Source organism: Muscardinus avellanarius (assembly GCF_963383645.1).
Source record: "Muscardinus avellanarius genome assembly, chromosome: 10".
NCBI classification, from domain to species: domain Eukaryota; kingdom Metazoa; phylum Chordata; class Mammalia; order Rodentia; family Gliridae; genus Muscardinus; species Muscardinus avellanarius.
This window is the reverse complement of record NC_137796.1, coordinates 28,322,598-28,341,335: the sequence shown is the minus strand read 5'-3', so window position 1 is coordinate 28,341,335 and position 18,738 is coordinate 28,322,598. Positions and strand designations below refer to the sequence as shown.

At 52.8% G+C, this 18,738-nt stretch overlaps 2 protein-coding genes across 2 annotated transcripts; one reads left to right on the top strand and one right to left on the bottom strand.

Moving 5' to 3' along the window:
* Positions 1-1,785: 1,785 nt before the first annotated feature.
* Positions 1,786-9,149, top strand: POLR2C (RNA polymerase II subunit C; the record flags this gene model as incomplete). The annotated part of the gene is made up of 9 exons (XM_080702614.1): positions 1,786-1,910; positions 2,066-2,115; positions 5,146-5,214; positions 5,991-6,043; positions 6,858-6,986; positions 7,751-7,802; positions 8,013-8,181; positions 8,330-8,404; positions 9,005-9,149. Exons 1-9 carry the CDS (start codon positions 1,825-1,827, stop codon positions 9,147-9,149), a joined length of 828 nt encoding a protein of 275 aa, XP_080558740.1. The 5' UTR covers positions 1,786-1,824.
* A 2,149-nt stretch (positions 9,150-11,298) lies between these two features.
* On the bottom strand, positions 11,299-17,628 carry DOK4 (docking protein 4; the record flags this gene model as incomplete). Its single annotated transcript, XM_080704382.1, has 8 exons — positions 11,299-11,417; positions 11,518-11,641; positions 11,767-11,905; positions 12,580-12,769; positions 12,845-12,964; positions 13,247-13,361; positions 13,512-13,619; positions 17,563-17,628. 8 exons carry the CDS (start codon positions 17,626-17,628, stop codon positions 11,299-11,301), a joined length of 981 nt encoding a protein of 326 aa, XP_080560508.1.
* Positions 17,629-18,738: the final 1,110 nt, after the last annotated feature.

The window sequence follows — 18,738 nt, the reverse complement described above, 5'->3', positions numbered from 1 at the left end:
ATCCCCTCACCTGAGACAGGTACCTGCTGGACAGTGATGCTCAGCCTGGCCAGACGTGTGATTCCGGTCACATTACACCAGCATGCATTGCGGGATTATTAGTGCATTAAGAATCTGTAAAGTTAATAAATGTGATTGAAGCAGTTTGCTGTTGTGTTCTTTCCATCTCGGCCATGATAAGTATCCAAGACCTCAGTGGGATACAGCAATTGTGTGGAAAAGGCTCTAGCCTAGCAGCCAGGAGGCCTAAGTCTGGTCCTGGTGCTATTTAATACCTATGGGGTAATGATGGCAACTCATTATCTGGGCCTAGGTCTTCTCATCAGTAAAATTAGGTAACAGGTCTTCCCTCGGTCCCTTGGCTGCTCTTGTCTGTCACTAACCACTTCAGTGATGCATTCTTTAGCTTTAATAATTTTCTCAGCTTCTATGCTGGCTGGGCTTCCTTTACGTCTCTTGTTAGCTCTGTCTTCTGCTTTACTCTTTCCTGCATAAGTCAGCTGAATATCTGGGGGAAGTCAGAAGCTAACAAAATCTCAGCTTTCTTCTTGTGGGGCTCCCACTGGCTCCTTTCTGCACTGCTGATTCTTTGTGCTTCGTGACACCCTGTGAAGTTCCTGCAGTAGCTCTTCCACATTCCATTGCACTCTTTCCTTTATCTTTCATAATATCTTTCATAATATCCATCTCACGCTCAGCAGATGGCTGTACTTCATCATTTACTGAGATGACATGGGCTGTAGGTAAAGGCCCCTTCTGTGCCCTTCCACTTTCAGTCTCAGGAAGAGATGTCATTTTTTGCTACAGCAAACTCCTCTTTATTCTCTGGTTACTTTTCTACCCCCTAGATGTAGGTCCTGCTGGGTTCTATTTTAAGGCTTCTTTTCTCTTGTCTGAGCAGATGTCACTTTTTTGAGGCCCATTCAAACCCATCTCCAGGACCAGGGGACCTTGGTAATTTTTGATTGAGCGTACACCGTGTGATAGATACTGCCAGGCACTAGGGATGCAGAGATGAAGAGCTCCCACCCACTTCAGCTACACAGAGCTGTAGCTGCATTATATTAAAGAGTATCCTCCAGTTTTCTAACGTGTGTGGTCCAGACTTGAAAGTTAAATGAGAAAAAGTAAAAGCCTATGGTTTAAGCATACTTTGCTAAGAAATACACACATTGTTAAAGTATACTTTTGTTTTTCCGTAGATGCACAGCTTATTGCATTCTTTTTATTTTATTTTATTTTATTTTATTGGGGGTACTGGGGTTCCTGAAACCCTTCTACCTCTGGGCTACACTCCATATACTATTTTACACTTTTATTTGGAAACAGGGTCTCTTAGAGTCAGCAAGGCTGGCTTCGAACCTGCGCGATCCTCCTGTCTCCGCCTCCCAAGCGCGGGGATTACAAGCGTGCGCCACCACGCCCGGCTTATTGCATTCTTTTTAAAGGGTTCATAGTATTTTTATGTGTGTACATTTAACCAAGTCTCTGAAAAATTGTCGTTTTATCTTCCGCCATTACAAACAATACAAACGATTCTGCACATATGTTTACAACTGCAAGTCTTCCTGGAGTATGAACTCTTAGAAGTTTATTCTTGAGTCAAAGGCGTACACATGTTTTGCCACATTACCCTCCAAGATGATTTTGGACCCTGTGCATTTTGGAGCAGGTGGGGTTAGACAACGCAGGCCTGGGGGCGGCTCCAGCCTCCGAGCAGCAGGGGGCGCTGCGCGCGCTCCTCGGCGGAAGTGGGAGCCGCGCTGACCGACTTCCGGTGGCGGCGGCGGGGCGGACGCGCAGGCCTGCGGGCTGCGGGGCGCGATGCCGTACGCCAACCAGCCCACGGTGCGGATCACGGAGCTCACGGACGAGAACGTCAAGTTCATCATTGAGAATACTGACCTGGCGTAAGGCTGCTGAGGGAAGAGACCCGCGCGGGGGTGCAGGAGGAGGTCCTTCCAGGGCCGCCCCAGGGCCGGGGCTTTGGCTTTGGGGACGGGGGGCTCGGGGCCGGCCTGTCGAGGCAGCGGCGCCCTGACCCTGCTCGGGTTTTCTCCCTCAGAGTGGCCAATTCTATTCGGAGGGTCTTCATCGCCGAGGTGCCAGTTATAGGTAAGCGAGCCCCTCTTCCTCGTCCCCGGGACCGACCACCAGTTCCTGCCGCCGCCCCATCGTGGGGTCCCGCACTCCGGCCCTTGATTGCGGCCGGGAGGGGGCAGGTTGCGGAGAGGACTGCCAGGCTGGGGACTTGACCGAGTGGCCACTGCCGGCCTCCGTGGCCCCCTCCCACCAGCCCCGTAGGTCCGCCCTTTACATCGTGTTTGCTCTGCTGAGAGTAACAGTACTCTATACGTAGCAGGGCAAGCCATTCAGCGAGCCGTTCTCATCAGGGTGATACCGAGTATTAAGTGAGGTCATCGATACTAAGTGCCTTAGTTTAGTGAGTAATTAATTAATACTATAGACCTTTTTTTAAGAAAAACGAATCTGTACTTTAAGCTGCATGTGTCGACCATCCAAGTTCCGGGCATTTTGCTAGGCGCTGGGAACGCTGAGCTGCATAGAGCCGAGTTTTAGCTCTCTTGGAGATCGGGGTGAACTTTCAGGGGAAAGATGAATCCGCAGACATGCTGCAGGAGAGATTGTGAATCAGGACGAGAGAAGCATAGCCACAGTGCCGTTGGCCCTCAATGGAGGGAAGACCCGGTCCTGTGCTCACTTCAGCCATTCTCCACTTTTACACAACTATGTTTGTATGGAATTCCATAAGTAGATTTCGAGTGTTAGCTCAGAGAGTGTGGGTTTCAGGCAAAGGAAATATAAATTATAGCCGCTCCCTCCACTGCTTTGGATTTTCTTTTTTTTTTTTTTTTTTTTTTTCTTTTGCAGCACTGGGGATTGAACCCAGGGATGCTTTACCTCTGAGCTACACCTCCAGTCTCCTCTTTTTTATGGTACTGGGGATTAAACCCAGAGACATTCTACCTCCAAGCTATAGTCCCAGGTCTATTTTATTTTTATTTTGAAACAAAGCCTCACTAGGTTGATGAGAGTCTCATTACTTGCTGAGGTTGTCCTTGAACCTGAGACCCTCCTGACTCAGCCTCCCAAGTACTGGGGTTACAGGTGTGCACCTCCACACCCGGCTTCCTCGGCCCTTTTTAATTTTTATTTATTTGTTTCCTTATTTATTTATTTATCTTTTGGTGGTACTGGGGTTTCTGGAAACCATGCTACCTCTGGGTTATACTCCCAGACCTATATTTATATTTTTATTTGGAAACATGGTCTCTTAAGCCAGTGCGTCTGGCTTCGAACCTGCGCGACCCTCCTGTCTCCACCTCCCAAGCGCAGGGATGACAAGCGTGTGCCACCACGCCCGGCCATTTTTACTTTTTTATGAGATATGACCTTGCTAAGTTGCCCATGCTGGTCCTGAACTTTCCATCCTCTTGCCTCAGCCTTCTAAATTGCTGGGATTACAGGCATGCACTACCACATGCAGCAAGTATGGCTTTTAAGTAAATAAACAGACCAGGTGAATAGTGGACAAGAGAATGCTGAGGCTTATCCACACTACCACGCCAGTCACACCCACAGCTCAGCTTGGAGTGCCACTCTGCCTGATCACTGTATGCTTCAATCTGAGTTGTATTTCACATTGTAGCCCTAACATTATAAGTGCCACTTTTGTTGTTGTTGTTGTTGTTGTTGTTGTTGTTGTTGTTGTTGTTGTTGTTAAACAAATTCAGCTCTGCAAATGATACTGAGCACCCAATTTAGGAATACAAAGACATCTGAAGCCCTTGCCTCAGGAGTTATCAGAGCTTGAGAAAGAGATATGACGTAGGCAAACATGACATGAGGCAAAATATGACCGGCATCCTAAGGGAGGTCTGATCAGAGTTTTGTGAAGGAGGAATTCCAAGGAAAAATTGGTCACTTTTGTTACATGGAGGGCAGACAAGGCTTGGTTTTTAAGCTTGGAATTCTAACTTGTGAGGAGGTAGGGGCTGCTGGAGTTAGGGTGTGCCAGAGAATGGGAGCTGAGGAGTCAAGAGGCAGGAAAGCTCGTGTCATGGTCCTTGCTCCGGGTGAGGAAGCGTAATCCTCTTTCCTCTGTTTTTAGCGTTCATGCCCCTTATTTGGCAGTTGGGCTCCAGTGCTATTTTTTGTTGTTTTATTTTTGGTACTGGGGGTTAAACCCAGGGGGCATTTTACTTCTGAGCTACACCTCCAGACAAATTTTATTTTTTATTTTGAAATAGGGTCTTGCTAAATTGCCAAGCCTTGCCTTGAATCTGTGATCCTTCTGTCTCAGCCTCCCAGGTGAATTTAATGTATGGAATTTCTTGTATCACATAGAGAAACAGAATATTTTGGGAGTGGGAGCATATCTTTGGGCTTGATATTTCTGTGGTAAGTGCTTAGATCTCCTGTGCCAACACCAAATCCAAGAACAAAACTGATTTGGAAGCTGGGTGTGATGGTGCGTGCTTGCAATCCCAGTACTTGGGAGGCTGAGACAGGAGAATGGAAGGTATGAGGCCAGCCTCAGCTACTTAGGCCCTCTGCAACTTAGTGAGACCCTGTTTTAAAAATAAAGAATAAAAAAATAGAGCCGGGGTTGTAGCTTGGAGATAGAATGCTCCTATGCTCCTGTGTTCAATCCCTAGTACTGCACAAAAAAAAGGGGGGCACTTAAAGACTAGGAAAGCCAGGCATGGTAGCACACAGCTGTGATCCCAGTACTTGGGAGATTGAGACCAGAGATCACAGGTTCAAGGCCAGCCTTAGCAACTTAGGACCTCTGCAATTTAGTGAGACTCCATTTTAGAATAAAAAATAAAATAGGGCTGAAGGTATAGTTCAGAGGTAGAATGCCCCTGGGTTCGAGCCCTAGTACCACCAAAAAAAAAAAAAAAAAAAAAATCCTGCAGAGAGTTAAGGGGTGGTGTATGTGGCTTTTGTTAAAATGCAGATTCCTAGGTCTCATCTAATGCTGGGGAATCGGACCCTCTGGCAGCCTGGCTTGCAGTTGAGAAGCATTGGGTGATTCCTAAATCTTGAGAACACTGCTATGAGTCCTTAAGTGAATTTGGAGGCTGAATTACATTTGTGCTTCTCTGTTTCGTTCTTTAGCCATCGACTGGGTTCAGATTGATGCCAATTCCTCAGTCCTTCACGATGAGTTCATTGCTCACAGGCTTGGTGAGTGCCAGTGTTAGGAGGTTGTGGGGGGAGGGTATTGTGTCTGGTGTCAGAGAAGGAGGCCTCTCCTCTCCACCCTTCCAAGGGGACTTCTGAGTTTTTATGTTGGTTGATCTGGGGATTAAACCCACTAGCACTCAACTACTGTGCTACACTTCTGACCTTTTTTTATTTTGGTATTGGGAATTGAACCCAGAGGCAGTCTATCCTCAAGCTATACTCCCAGCCCTTATTTTGAAACAGTGTCTACTTAAATTGCTGAGGCTGCTCTTGAACCTGTAATCTTCTTCCTCTCAGCCTCCCAGTACTGGGATTATAGGTGTTTTCCATCATGCCCAGCCCCTTTTATTTTTAATTAATTAACTTATTAATTTATTGTGGTGCTGGGGATTGAACTCAGGGCTGCTCTACCACTGAACTACAGCTCCAACCATTTTTATTTTGAAATAGGGTCTTATTAAGTGGCCCAGGCTAGCCTTGAATTTGCCATCCTCCTGCCTCAGCTCCAGAGTACCACCACGCCAGTGTATAGGTCCTCTTTTTTTTTTTTTTTTGCGGTACTGGGGATAGAACCCAGGGGCATTCTACCTCCAGGCTACGTCCCCTAGCCCTATTTTTTATTCTTTATATTTTGAAATAAGGTCTTACTGAGTCGCAAAGGGCCTCACTAAGTAATAGCTGAGGCTGTCCGCAAACTGCAATCCTGCTGTCTCAGCCTCCTAAATACAAGCGTGTGCCATCACACCCAGCTTAAAATGCTTTTCTTTGTCTTACAGGATTAATTCCTCTCACTAGTGACGACATTGTGGACAAGCTGCAGTACTCGCGGGTATGTGAGTAGTGGGTTGACTGTGTGCAGTAGGAAGAGGCTTCAGTTCTTTGAGAGATCTTTACTGATTTTTCTGCTTCCAGCTTAGACTGTATTATAGTTTAGAAAAATAATGTGGAACCGGGCATGGTGGCACACACTTGTAATCCCAGCATTTGGGAGGCTGAGAATGGAGGATCGCGGTTCGCGGACAGCCTTAGCTACTTAGCGAGGTGCTTTGCAGCTCAGACCCTGTTTCATAATACAGAATAAAAAATAGGGCACGGGGTGTAGCTCAGAGGTCAAATGCCCCTAGGTTCCATCCCCAGACCTGCAAAAAAAAAGAAAAAAGAAAAAAGAAAAATAATATGGAGAAGGTGTCTAGAACCTGAGGTAGACCTAGGTCCTTGCTTCTGTTGGGGCTTCAGATTGATGGGGCTCATAGCATATCAGGGTATCTCATTAAGCCAGCCCACGGTCACATTTCAAGGGCGGTCCTGCTCATTCCCTGGCAAGCGAACCCATAGTATATGAAGCACCTTCTCCCCTCATAGCTGTGGTCCTCTGAGGAATGGCGCCTCAGGGCCAGAGTGAGATGTTGGTAGTGCATCCCCCAGTGGCCTGGCAGCTGGTGGGGGTGGGAAAGAAATTGGTTGGCTATGTGTGTCTCTAAACTTGAGCAGCCCTTTGGAATGGTATGTTAGATTGCCACAGCCCAAAAAACCTGGAGATTGGTCAGCTCCTTTCTTTATATGGAAGGATCTGGGAATTAGAAGGCGGAGCAGTCGGGAGTCTCTGCCTCTCACACACTGGCTCCTGCATCCTTCTCCCTCAGAACTGCACATGTGAAGAGTTCTGCCCCGAGTGCTCAGTGGAGTTCACCCTTGATGTGCGCTGCAACGAAGACCAGACGCGTCACGTCACATCTCGAGACCTTATCTCCAACAGCCCACGGGTCATTCCGGTCAGCACCCTCCCTCCCCAGGGCCTTTGCTCCTCTCTTTCTGGCCAGATTGCGTGGATCCTAATGAGACGTTGGCCTTCCCTGACCATCCGCCTTAACCCCATGCCTAGAAGTGCTGATTGTGGATTCTTTGGCAGCATAGCATTGCTGCGAAGAGCCTCTGTAGTCCCACTCGTTGGGAGGCTGAGACAGGAGGATGGCAGGTTTGAGGTTAGCCTCCGGAACTTGGCGAGGCTCTCAGCAACATAGTAAGACCCTGTTTCCAAATAAAAAATAAGAGTTGGGTGTGATGGTGTACACTTGTAATCCCAGTACTTAGGAGGCTGAGATAGGATCACAGGTTCGTGGCCAGCGTCAGTGACTTAACACAACTTAGTAAGACCCTCCACAACTTAGTGAGACCCTGTTTCAAAATAAAAGATAAAATAGGTCTGGGGATGTAGCTCAGAAGTAGAATGACCTGGGTTCAATCCCTAGTACCATACACACACAAAAAATATATGGCTGTGGGTATAAATTGGAGGTAGAATGCCTGTGGGCTCAATCCCCAATACCTAAGTAAATAATTAATACAGGCCATGGAATTGTTTTCACTGCAGAGGCTATCCTAGTGCGTGAAGTGGGTGGGGTTCCCATGGGCACCTCTGCCACCTCCCCGTGGGTGGCCTGGTTGCCAGATGACAGGCGGGAGGTGCTGGAAGATGGCGGCCTGCGGCACCTGGGGAGGTGAGAGGCTCATATATGCTTGTTTGGGCTCCCTGCAGGTAACATCCCGGAACCGAGATAATGACCCCAATGACTATGTGGAGCAGGACGGTAAGGCACTGGGGTCAGTGTGCAGACATTTTTCTGAGCTGACACTGTGGGCCAGAGGGACAGAGACCAGACACGGCCTCTTAATGCTGGCTGGTCTCCTTGTAACTTGGCCCTCGACCTATTTTTCCAGATGTGCACAGTCTTGTGGTGGCTCTGCAGGCCTGAATTTGCTTCTCCCGGTCCTTGACTAACATGTACCTCTCCCTGCAGACATCCTCATTGTCAAGCTGAGAAAGGGCCAGGAGCTGAGACTTCGAGCCTATGCCAAGAAGGGCTTTGGCAAGGAGCATGCTAAGTGGAACCCCACTGCAGGGGTGGCCTTTGAATACGATCCAGACAATGCCCTGAGGCACACAGTGTACCCTAAGCCTGAGGAATGGTATGTTCCTGTCAGAGTGAAGGCGGGCATTCAGGGTGGGGGCCAGTTGGAAGTGGCCGCTCGGGAGTGAGGTGGGGCAGGCTCTCTCTGAACTCAGGTGCCCGGAAAGCAGCAGCTGCTGCCTGTGCTGACCTGTGTTTCACCTTAGGCCAAAGAGTGAGTACTCAGAGCTGGATGAGGATGAGTCACAGGCTCCCTATGACCCAAACGGCAAGCCAGAGAGGTAAGACCCTGGTCCCAGGGAAGGTGAAGGGTGTCAAGAATGAAAGGTTTGGGGTGTAGGCTGTGCAGGCAGCCATCTCAAGATGGAGCCACTCTCCCACCATCTCAATCTTTATTAGCTGAGAAGGGCCACCAGCTGCCAAACAGTGCATGGTGTACATGTCCTGGGCCGGTCATCATCCCCCTTTTGGTTACCAGGAGAAAGAGGGGCCCTCCAGTAACCCATACCATTCCTATTATGGTTGAGCCTCCAAAGAAGAGGCTGTGCAGGCCCAGGCTTGGGCAGAAGCTGACCACAGCCCTACAGTGAGGAATGGGAAGGGCCGGAGCACGGAGTCCCTGCTGACTTTTTCTCCCCAGTGTGGAGCACATACAAGCAGAATTGTCTTGGGATTTCCACAATTGTCTTTTGAAGTGGCTCGTAGGCTCCTTGAGGACCTACAGGGTGGGTTTGGACCACTCCACAAGAGGGCTCCGATGAAGGGAGGTCATCCCTGTGCTAAGGTCAAGACCGAGAGCGAGGAAGGGTGGTCTGTGGCTGAAGCATGGCAGGCTGTCCAGTCTGCCTCATGAGAGCTCTCACCGGATTCTTGCCTCTTAGGTTTTACTACAACGTGGAATCCTGTGGCTCTTTGCGCCCGGAAACCATTGTCCTCTCAGCCCTCTCTGAATTGAAGAAGAAACTCAGTGATTTACAGACTCAATTAAGCCACGAGATCCAGAGGGACGTGCTAACCATAAACTAGCTGCAGCTCGCCTGTTTCAGCAAAAGCGTGGGTCTGAAAGAGCAGCTGGGTCTCGGGTCTCTTGAGGCTTTCTGGTTTCTGGGCTCTGGACTAGTGCTGCTCAAGCTTCCTGACGGGTCATGAGTACCAACTAGAACGGGACTGCAGACAGGATTACCAGGGGCACCACTGGTGTTTAGGTAGGATAGCTTTTTACTGGACATTTAGCATCCCTGGCCCTGCCTGCTAATTGCCATAATGCTCCCCAGAACTCAAACACCCCTGCTATTCCATTTCCTGGCACACCTGTAGGGGCCAGGCTGCTTCCCTGTTGAGAACCGCGCCTGGTCATTTCAGCTTTTATTTTCTATCCAAAAGAAAGAATTTTCACAGCTGTGCTTAAGTTTCTGGTGTTTGGATTGAATGTTAGAATCTTCACTCAGGTAGTTTATAAACCATTCTGGTCCTTTCCCCAGAGTCAGCCTACTGGCCCTTCAAATTTCCAGGTACCCCAATTGGAGCCAGAAACATTTAGTATAGCTTCTAAGACTCTGGCCGTCTCCTCCCGCCACAAATAAACATAGTATTTTTTTCTCTACTATTGCTTCTGATCTTCACTATCAGCAGCCTGATCATTTTCTTTGGGGAGGGAGGGACAGGAGCAAAGGCCCCTCCACATATTTCATTTCTCCTTAATGATGGTTCAAGCCCTGCAGTACCGTCTTCGGGTAGAAGCGTACCCAAAGCAGTTAATTAGGCAGCCTGGAGAAAGCGATCAGTACAGAAAGGAAGGGCTATTTATTAATAGTAGTTGTCTTTTTAAAAGTTTTTATTTTTGGCAATAAAGAGCACAACATAATCTCCTTCATGCGTCATCGTGCCACTAGCCGAGCCAGCTAGCTCCGCCGCCCTCCCCAAGGCCTGTGAACCCCAGTTCCCCCTGCAGATTAGCTTACTCCTCTGGGTGGTCATTCCCTGGGTCACATGTAGAGCTGAGCTGTCTGTGCCCCCACCTCCCTGGCTCTAGGGCTTCTTTGGGAGGGGGTCTCTATCATCCTGCCACAAATGTGAATAGTGGTTATTTACAACAGGGTCTGTTCCCACCAGTCAGAGCCCTAAAAGTATTAAAAAACAAACAACAAAACACGCAACCAAAGGTTTGATGTGATTAGAAAGATAGCCCTTCTGCACGGTAGTCAATAAATACCAGCACTAGAAAATCAATTGCTTTAATTGCATTTCAGCAGGGAGCCTCAGCACCATGTGGGGAGGAGAGGTGGGAAGGTCTGTTTCTGAGAGCTCGGCCATAGGGGTGGCCAAACCCAGGGCAGAAGGGCTCCCTGTGCTGGGCATTGTCCACCCTTGGTCAGTGAGGGGGCAGCAGGGGTGCTCCCCACAGCAGTCCTGCGGCCTTCCCTCCTGGCGCAGCCCCAGGGTGGGGAGTGAGCCCCAGCCACCCTCCACCTGGCTGAGGTAATTATCACCCCATCCTGAGGGCTTCTCATCCTATTGAGCAGGAAGGAACCTGTGCAGAAATTACATTTTAAAACCAGATTTTCACCTGAGGCATCAGCCAGATGTCACACTGCTTAAAACTCCCAAGTGCAAGGCTGCCAAGTGGTGCTGCGGAAGTCCGGGTCCTTCCTATGCCACTTTGGGCCCAAAGGAACTCAGAAACCACCTGCTGTCTGGCCCCTGGGCTGCTTGGGAAGTCAGCAGGCAGTTCCAGCCTGGAGTTCTGATTGTCCCCCTCCTCTGGCCCTGGAGCTCAGGCAGTTCCTAGCAGCAGGAGGGCTGTACCATGGAGGACAGGGAAGCAGCTCCCCTCAGTCAAAAGCAGCCTTGACCGTGGTCTGGTCATGGGAGATTAAAAATGTATATTGGTGAGGAGGGATAGAGGGGAAATCTCATTAATATAGAATATGTCATAGCCATATATATTAAAATCATTAACGGTATATAGTCCCATGTGGCTCTGGCCCCTCGCATGCTCAGGTGGTGTGGCCAGCCCCTCGCCTTGGTCCAGCCTCCCCTTTGGGGGCAAGAGGGAACAGCTCGCTCCCTTTCTCCAGGCTCTTGGTCATTAGCCCCACGAGGGTGTCCACAGTATGTTGCAGTCAGCCCTGCCACAGGCAGCCCCAGCAGTCATCGGTGTCCGCCAGCCCCGCTGTCACTGGGAGGGGGTTTTGGCCTCGCTGCTGTCCCCCTGGCTGGGCTTTGGCTTTAGCAGGATGAATCTGTTGAGGAGGTCCGTTTCTGAGCTGGCCTGGGCTGCTCCATACCCCTCACCTGTGGGCACAGAAGCAGGCTCAGAACTTAGATCCTGGCTGAAAGACCCCTCCCGGGTAGGTCTCATCCTCTACAGGTCAGGGACATGGCGGCAACTCACCGGCATAGCTGGAGGCTTCGGCAATGTTCTGGGAACCCGTGATATGGTGCCAGTAGGCGCTGCGGGGCAGCATGGTGGTGGGTGTGCAGGGGTACGAGTAATGTTCCGTGCCCTTGTTCAGCAGCTGAGGAGCAGAGAAGGGCTCCTTTCCATTAGCCCTGGGACAGTGGCAGACCCCAGGCACTCAGGCCTGCCCACCCCACCCTCCAGCACCTCCCTCGGGCCCCAGACTGATGACCACGGCCTCACCCTCACGTTCTTCTCCATTTCCAGCAAGACCCGCTTGTGCTGTTCGGCGATGGCCAGGGTGGCACTGTGGACCCGCTGGTAAATCTGTTCCCCCTCCTGCGTCTGAAAGGTGTAGAGCCCTTCCCCAGCGTCACACATCCTGAGGACACAGGTGGCAAGGCGGGGGGGGGGGGGGCACCACACCATGAGTGCTTGGTCAGGCTCTCCTGCACACCAGTGTGCCTCACCCAGGCCCCTGGCGAACAGGCAGGGCGTATGTGCTAGGCATCTTGTGTACACTGGATGGAGGTCTAAAGGCTTCAAAGGAATTAACCACTCCATTTCCTCCACTACCCACTCTGGTGTGTGCACTACTGATAGCTTCCCTGGTAATGTGTCTCCAGCAGTTACAGGTGAGACTAAAGCATACACAAGCCACACCTCAACCAAGATTATTCAAAGGGACACAAAATTTAAGGACAGACTGGCTGACAAGTTCCAGCAAGGGGCTACTCTGTCCTCCCCATAATTCTACAAGGTTAAGTACTTTGATTATCCTGTGTGGCAGATGAAGAAACCGGGACTCAGGTCCACAATCACAGAGCTGATAAATGCCAGCAACCGATTGGAGCCCAAACCGTTGGGCCACTGGTAAACAGCTTCATGTGACCTGCCTGCCATGGGCGAAACACTTCTGAGCCTTGATTTCCTCATCTGTAAAATGGGAAACTCCATTCCCCTGTGGACTGCTGTGCTGACAACTGAAGCATGCAGAGCGGATGAGTCGCCCTCATGACCACTGTGGCTTGGGGTGGGGAGGCAAGAAGGTCCTACCGGCCGGCCTCAAAGGTAAAGCGCGTGGCGTCCCGGCCGTAGCGGCGCAGCGAGCAGAGGGGCCACGAGACGAGCTTCACGCGGGGGTTGTGTATGTCCCAGAGGTAGATGTTCTCGTGGGTGATCTGCAGCTTGCACTCTCCGTACACGTCCAGATTGGGGCAGGGGAGCAGGAAGACGCTGAAGCGATCTGGGCGGGAGAGGATGAGTGGGCGAGGAGACCCTGCCTCCCCTTCCCCACCCCCAGGGCCAGGCCAGGCCTCACCTGTCTGCTCACACTGCACCCCTGGGGCCAGGAGGTCAGGCTCTCCCAGGCTGATGTCATTGAGCCGCGACCCCAGACACTCCACAGATAGTGTCTTGTACCATTCCTCCGCCTCAAGCTCTGGAGAAAACCGCATCTCGTTACGCTGCCAGCTCAGGGTCCCCTGCAGCCCTCCCCATCTGCCTCAGCCTGTTATCCTGCTGTGCAAGGCAGAGGGCAAGCCAGACTGCCTGCCTGCCTGCCCATCTTAGAGGTCTGCTCCTTCAAAGGTACCCCAACCCAATCTCATCCTCTCCAGCAGAGCTAGTCCCCGCTACCTGCCGCACCTCCTCCCGGCTGGACCACTGACCATGACCAATCAATCCCTGGAGACCAGATGAAGGCTGCAGCCAGGGGCCTCACCTGAGTCGCAGGTGAAGGTTCGTGCTGAGTCGTCCGTGAATATGATGGCCACCGCCTGCCGCTTGGTCTCCTTGGGGAGCCGTGTGACACACTTGACGTTGCTGATCTCGGTCACCTGGGATGGCACCCACAAAGGCCTTAGGCTGGAATACCTCCCTGTGCCTCCCTAAAGCTCTGTCACCCCCAGGAAGATGCCCCGGGACCTCAGAGCTCAGCAAATCATCTTTGCTTACAAGACGGGGAGCTAGGGCCCAGGCCCCCTAACCTTGGGGCAGCCTCGGAGGCACACTGACTTCTCATCCGGATACTTCTCCAGCCGCTGGGGCCCCTTGCTGGAGGACTTCCGGAACACCAGCCAGCACCTCCGGTAGATCTGCATGGGGCAAGACCACAGGGGATCAGGCTCCCTGGACCACTCCCACCAGCCCATGGGTCCTGCAGTTACCCCCACCTGCCACAGGGGGCAGTGCCACACAGCAGTCCCTAAAGCCCCAGTCTGGAGAATACCTGAGTAGCCCGCCCCAGAAGGCAGTCAATTCTTTGCTGCCTCTGAAAGGCTGTTCAGCAAAGAGGCTTGCCATTTACTGTGAGCGCAGCTCCGAGCCTAATGTAAGCAGTCAGCATTTACGAGTGCTTCCTGTTCATACATTTTGCATTAGCACTTCCCAGTCTCAGTGCCACTCTTGAGGCCGGTTCTAGGTAGGGAAAGTGAGGCACTAGAAAACTAATAGCTGACAAACGATGAACTGATGTTTGAAACAGGCTAAGCTGGGCATGGTGGCACATGCCTGTCGTCCCAGCATTTGGGAGGCTGAGACAGGAGGATGGCAGGTTCTAGGCCAGCCTCAACAACTTGGCGAGACCCTCTAGCAAGACCCTGTTTTAAAATAAAAAAGGAGCCAGGCGTGGTGGCGCACGCTTGTAATCCCCGCGCTTGGGAGGCAGAGACAGGAGGATCGCGCAGGTTCGAAGCCAGCCGCGCGCGCTGGCTTAGGAGACCCTGTTTCCAAAATGAAAGTGTAAAAAATAGGTCTGGGAGTGTAGCCCGGAGGTAGAAGGGCTTCCAGGAACCCCAGTACCACCAAATAAATAAATAAATAAATAAAAAAGGAGCCAGGCCTGATGGTGCATGCCTGTAATCCCAGCATTTGCGAAGCTGAGACAGGAGGATCGCGGTTCGCACACAACCTCAGCTACTTAGTGAGGCCCTTTGCAATTCAGTGAGACCCTGTTTCGAAATAAATAATAAAGGGCTGGGCATGGTGGCATATGCTTGTAATCTCTGCACTTGGGCACTTGGAAGGTTGAGACAGGAGGATCACACAGGTTTGAAGCCAGCCTCAGCTACTTAGTGAGGCTTTCGGCAACTTAGTGAGACCCTGTTTCCAAATAAAATATAAAATAGGTCTGGGAGTATAGCTCAGAGGTAGAAAGCCCCTGGGTTCCACCCCCAATATCACCAAAAACTAAATAAATAATGCCCCTAGGTTCCATCCCTAATACCACAAAAAATAATAATAATAATAAAGTGCAGGGGTGGAGCTCAGAGATAGAATAGCCCTGAGTTCAATCCCTATTACTAAACAAAAACAACCAGGCTGTCTACACCCAAGACCAACACTCATAGCCCCTGTACAGGCCATTCTGCCAGGGCTCCAGCAGCACCTCTGCCACAAGGGGCCCCAGTGCCACAGGGAGTGGCCCCTTGCCACAGCTGGCCTGTGCATCAGCCTGGTCCTGTCCTCTGGGCCAGGTGAGAACAGGTGCCATCACTCTCACCCCCCTCTGTTCTCATCCTACCAACCCTGGAATATAAAGGGGCTAGGATTACTTCCCTGTTCCCGTGGGGAAACCAGAAGCCCTCCAGGGTGCTTCCTGGGTGCCCTCCCCAGGATGGTACCTTCCTTGTCCTGACCACTGGGTCAATGCCCTGAGTTTTCTGCAACCTAGATTCTCTAAAATGTAACAAACTCCCAGGGCAGCAGGAATGAGGAGGACTGACCATTCTCTAGGGTTGAGGGGACAAAGGGGCCTGTCAGACACCCAGAGGGGTGACCCGGCCACTGCCCTAGGTACTGATCGACTCTTCCTTCCAGGGCCTGCTCTCACTGCATGCTCCCTTCTGGCCCACTCTGACTGGGATTCCCCCTCCTTTCAGCAGGCTCCAGAAACCTGGCAGGCCCCCTGCCCAGCCCTAATGTACTAGGTCCTTCCCAGGCAGAGTCACAGGGTACAATGGGCCTAGACAGTCCCTGCCCCAGCCCCTAAGCTGCAGCAGCCTTGGGCTCCCAGGTGTGGAGCTCCTCTAAGGCAGAAACTGCACTTTATTCTCAGCATCCTCACTGAAATCCTGGTAGTCTGGTTAACAGAGCTCTGCTGAATGACCATATGAAAGCAAAGTGAAGGAATGGATGGATGAATGAATGAGTACATGCAGCCGACCCAGATACGCCCTGCCAGGTTGGCCCTGTGCAGCCTGCGGCGTCAGGGGCAGAAGGCTGGGGGTGGGGGTGAGCACCCGGGTTGCCTGGTTACAGGATACACACTCACACCGCCCCAGGGAGCCACGCACTCAAGAGCGCTCCTTCCCACTTCTCCCAGGTCTTTGATCAGCGCTTCAGAAGCGCTCTACCATAGCTCTGCCACGGGAGGGAGGCCCTGGCAGGTAGGAGGGTGGGCTCCATCCTTCCAGCCTCTCCCCCCTGTGGGCTGAGACAAGAACAGCTGCCCAGAGGTGGCTGCAGCCCCTCACAGCAGGGGAGGAGAGGCTCAAATCTGCAGAGGGAAGCTGAATTCCCTGGCTGGGAGTGAACCCCAGATAATGCCTGGCCACACCCCACCTCCCAAACCCTTCTGCTGACTGCATCCACCTCTCTACTTGGGTTCCAGGCTCCTTCTGGAACAGTTCTGATACAGACCCCCAGTGGCTACCCCTGTGGCCAGTTCCTTCTACTGGCAAGCTCTGTCCTGCACAGGCCCATAGCCTGGTTGGCCCCCTAGGGAAGCGCTAGGTCTGGGCCATAGAAACAAGAAGTGGTTTCAGAAGCTGGGCTCTGGCTTCCCTGGCCTCCCCACCTGGGGCTCAGCCTCTCTCTCTTTGTTCTGGGATCTAAGTCAGTGGGCTGGATCCCTGCCGAGAGAGAGGCAAAGAGGCTGATGGCTGCCAGAGCCCCATCTCCACCAGGCTGGAGTACAAATTCAAGTCTAGGTAAGACATGTCTTCACCTCTGCCGTGAAGGACCAATGGCCCAGCTGATGGCAAGTGAGGCCATGGCCCCTGCCTTAATACAGGGGCCCCAGGAGGCATAAACCACGCTCTCCAAGGCTAGTCCTGCCTGTCTGGTACCCAGGCGAGGAGCCAGGTGCCAGATCCCTGGGCCTCCCCTCCTTGGGTTCCACCCCACACAGGCTAAACCAGGAAGTATTGAACAGTCTGGTCCTACCCCCCCCCCAATCAAGGCAATGGGGGAGGGAAGGAGAAAGGACCAGGAGTCTTGGGTAAAACACAGAGGTGGGCGACCCCAGGCACCACGGCTTTCCTTCCTGCTGGGGAGTGGGGAGCTGTCAGACCCCTCGGTGGAGGCTGGAGGCGGGAGAAGACACCTCGCCAAGATCATTAAGTGGTCCCCAGGGCATCTATTCATACTTCTGGGGGGATCTTCCCCAGCTGGGAGTCCATCTACAGGAGGTGAGAAACCCTCTAAGGCCTCATTAGCAGAGCCCCTCCAAGCCCCATCTGGAGGCCAAGCACCAACCATAGGACTTGGAGGAAAGCAGCAGCCTGTCCCAGGGCAAGGGGACATTCTGCCCCAACTTCTCAGCCACAGAACAGAGGAGGCTCACTCCCTTGCTCCTTGCCCCCAACCCCCACTGACCATGCTCCTGTCCAAACACTTCTGTAACCCTAAAGACCACAACCCAAAATACGATGACTATCCACACTCAAGAGAGCCGGGGGAAGCGGGGAAATGAGGTGCTTTAAAGAAAAGAGGCCAGGAGAGGGGAGGGAGGAGCCCGGGAAGCAGGCAGCTGGGCTCAGCTCAGACAGCCCAGCGCGCTCCAGCCGCCACTGCTGCTGCTGCTGCAGCGTTCACAACTTCAACAATAGCAGGGGAGCCGCCGGCCCCTTGGCCACCACCACCACCGCTGGCCCAGCAGCTGGGATGCCAGCCGGCCCCGTTGGGGCGGGGCTGCGATGGGCAGAGCCAGGCAGCACATGCCAGGCAGCCTGTGGCGAGAAGCCTGGAGACTACAAACGCACGGTGCCCGGCCACCCGGCCAGCCCGGTCCTCGGCGGGGCCTCGAGGGTCGCTCACCCCCAGCTTCCTGCTCTTCATCTTCACGTAACCTTGCTTGACAATGTCGTTAAAATTGGTCGCCATGGCTGTCCCGCCGTCTCTGGGGCGCTGGGCTGGGCTGAGACTGAGACAGGAGGGATGCCCAGGTGGCCTCGGTCTCGGACTCCGGGATCACCTGTTCCAGATGCTCGCTCGGCTCTGTCGCGCCTCCTCACCTCGCCCGCCTTAGCATTGTACTAGCGCCCGGTGCCTGCTGGAAACACAAATGACAGGGAGATTAGAGACAGTGACATCTTTCTCTTCCCCTCGCCGCCGCCGTCTCGCTCTTTTTTCCTTCCTCTTCCCACACTCCTCCCTCCTTCCCTCCGCCCCTCTTCCTTCCCTTCCCTCCCCACCCCAGGACGGCAGAACCATTCAGGAAAACGAGGTGGAGGCAGCGTGAGGAAAATGGTCCAGCCCAGTCCCCTCCCTCACGCTGGGGCTGGCAGTTAACCCCTTCCTGGGAGGCTGGCTCCAGCTCCTGCTGTGGAGGTGGGGGCAGAAGAAGCCAGGAGCCCTGGGCGGGGGGTGGGGGGCCACAGAGCTGCTATCCTGTTACAACTCTGGGCAGACTCGGGTGCAACCTGCCAAAGCAGAAGCCTCCCCTCCACACACACACACACAGGGAGCAGGTGCCCCCAGATGGGAAGGAGAGTGCTAGGAGGGGGCCCAGGGGCTGGGGTCTGAGTGAACCCCACCTCCCTGGAGTTAGGCAGTTTACCCTATTGGCTTTAGCAGACCCAAAATCCTCTGCTCTACCCCATCCTATACCTGGTTCTCTCCAGCCCAGGATGGAAAGCTGAGAATCACCATCCCAGGCCCACTCTGGCCCCTGGAGCTCTTAGGCCACTCCTCTGGGTGCTGCTTCCTGGGTGGGAGGGCAGAGTCCAGAGGGGCGGGGCCCCAGATAAGCCTGAGGAATGTGCTGGGCGGGCTGGAGGTAGCCACCACAGAGCAGATGTTTCACTCTGACCTGGAGCTGGAACGACTGGGCCCTCACAGGCCACTGGGGCTAGCCAGGCCCAGCAGTGTCTCTACGGTTTGAGCCCAGGCAGGAGTTAATTACAGGGGAAACTAGCCCGAGCCTGGGGCACAGGACACAGCCCAGAGGATGCAGGGATGCAGGAGGCAGTGTGGGCACCAAGTGGAGCTCAA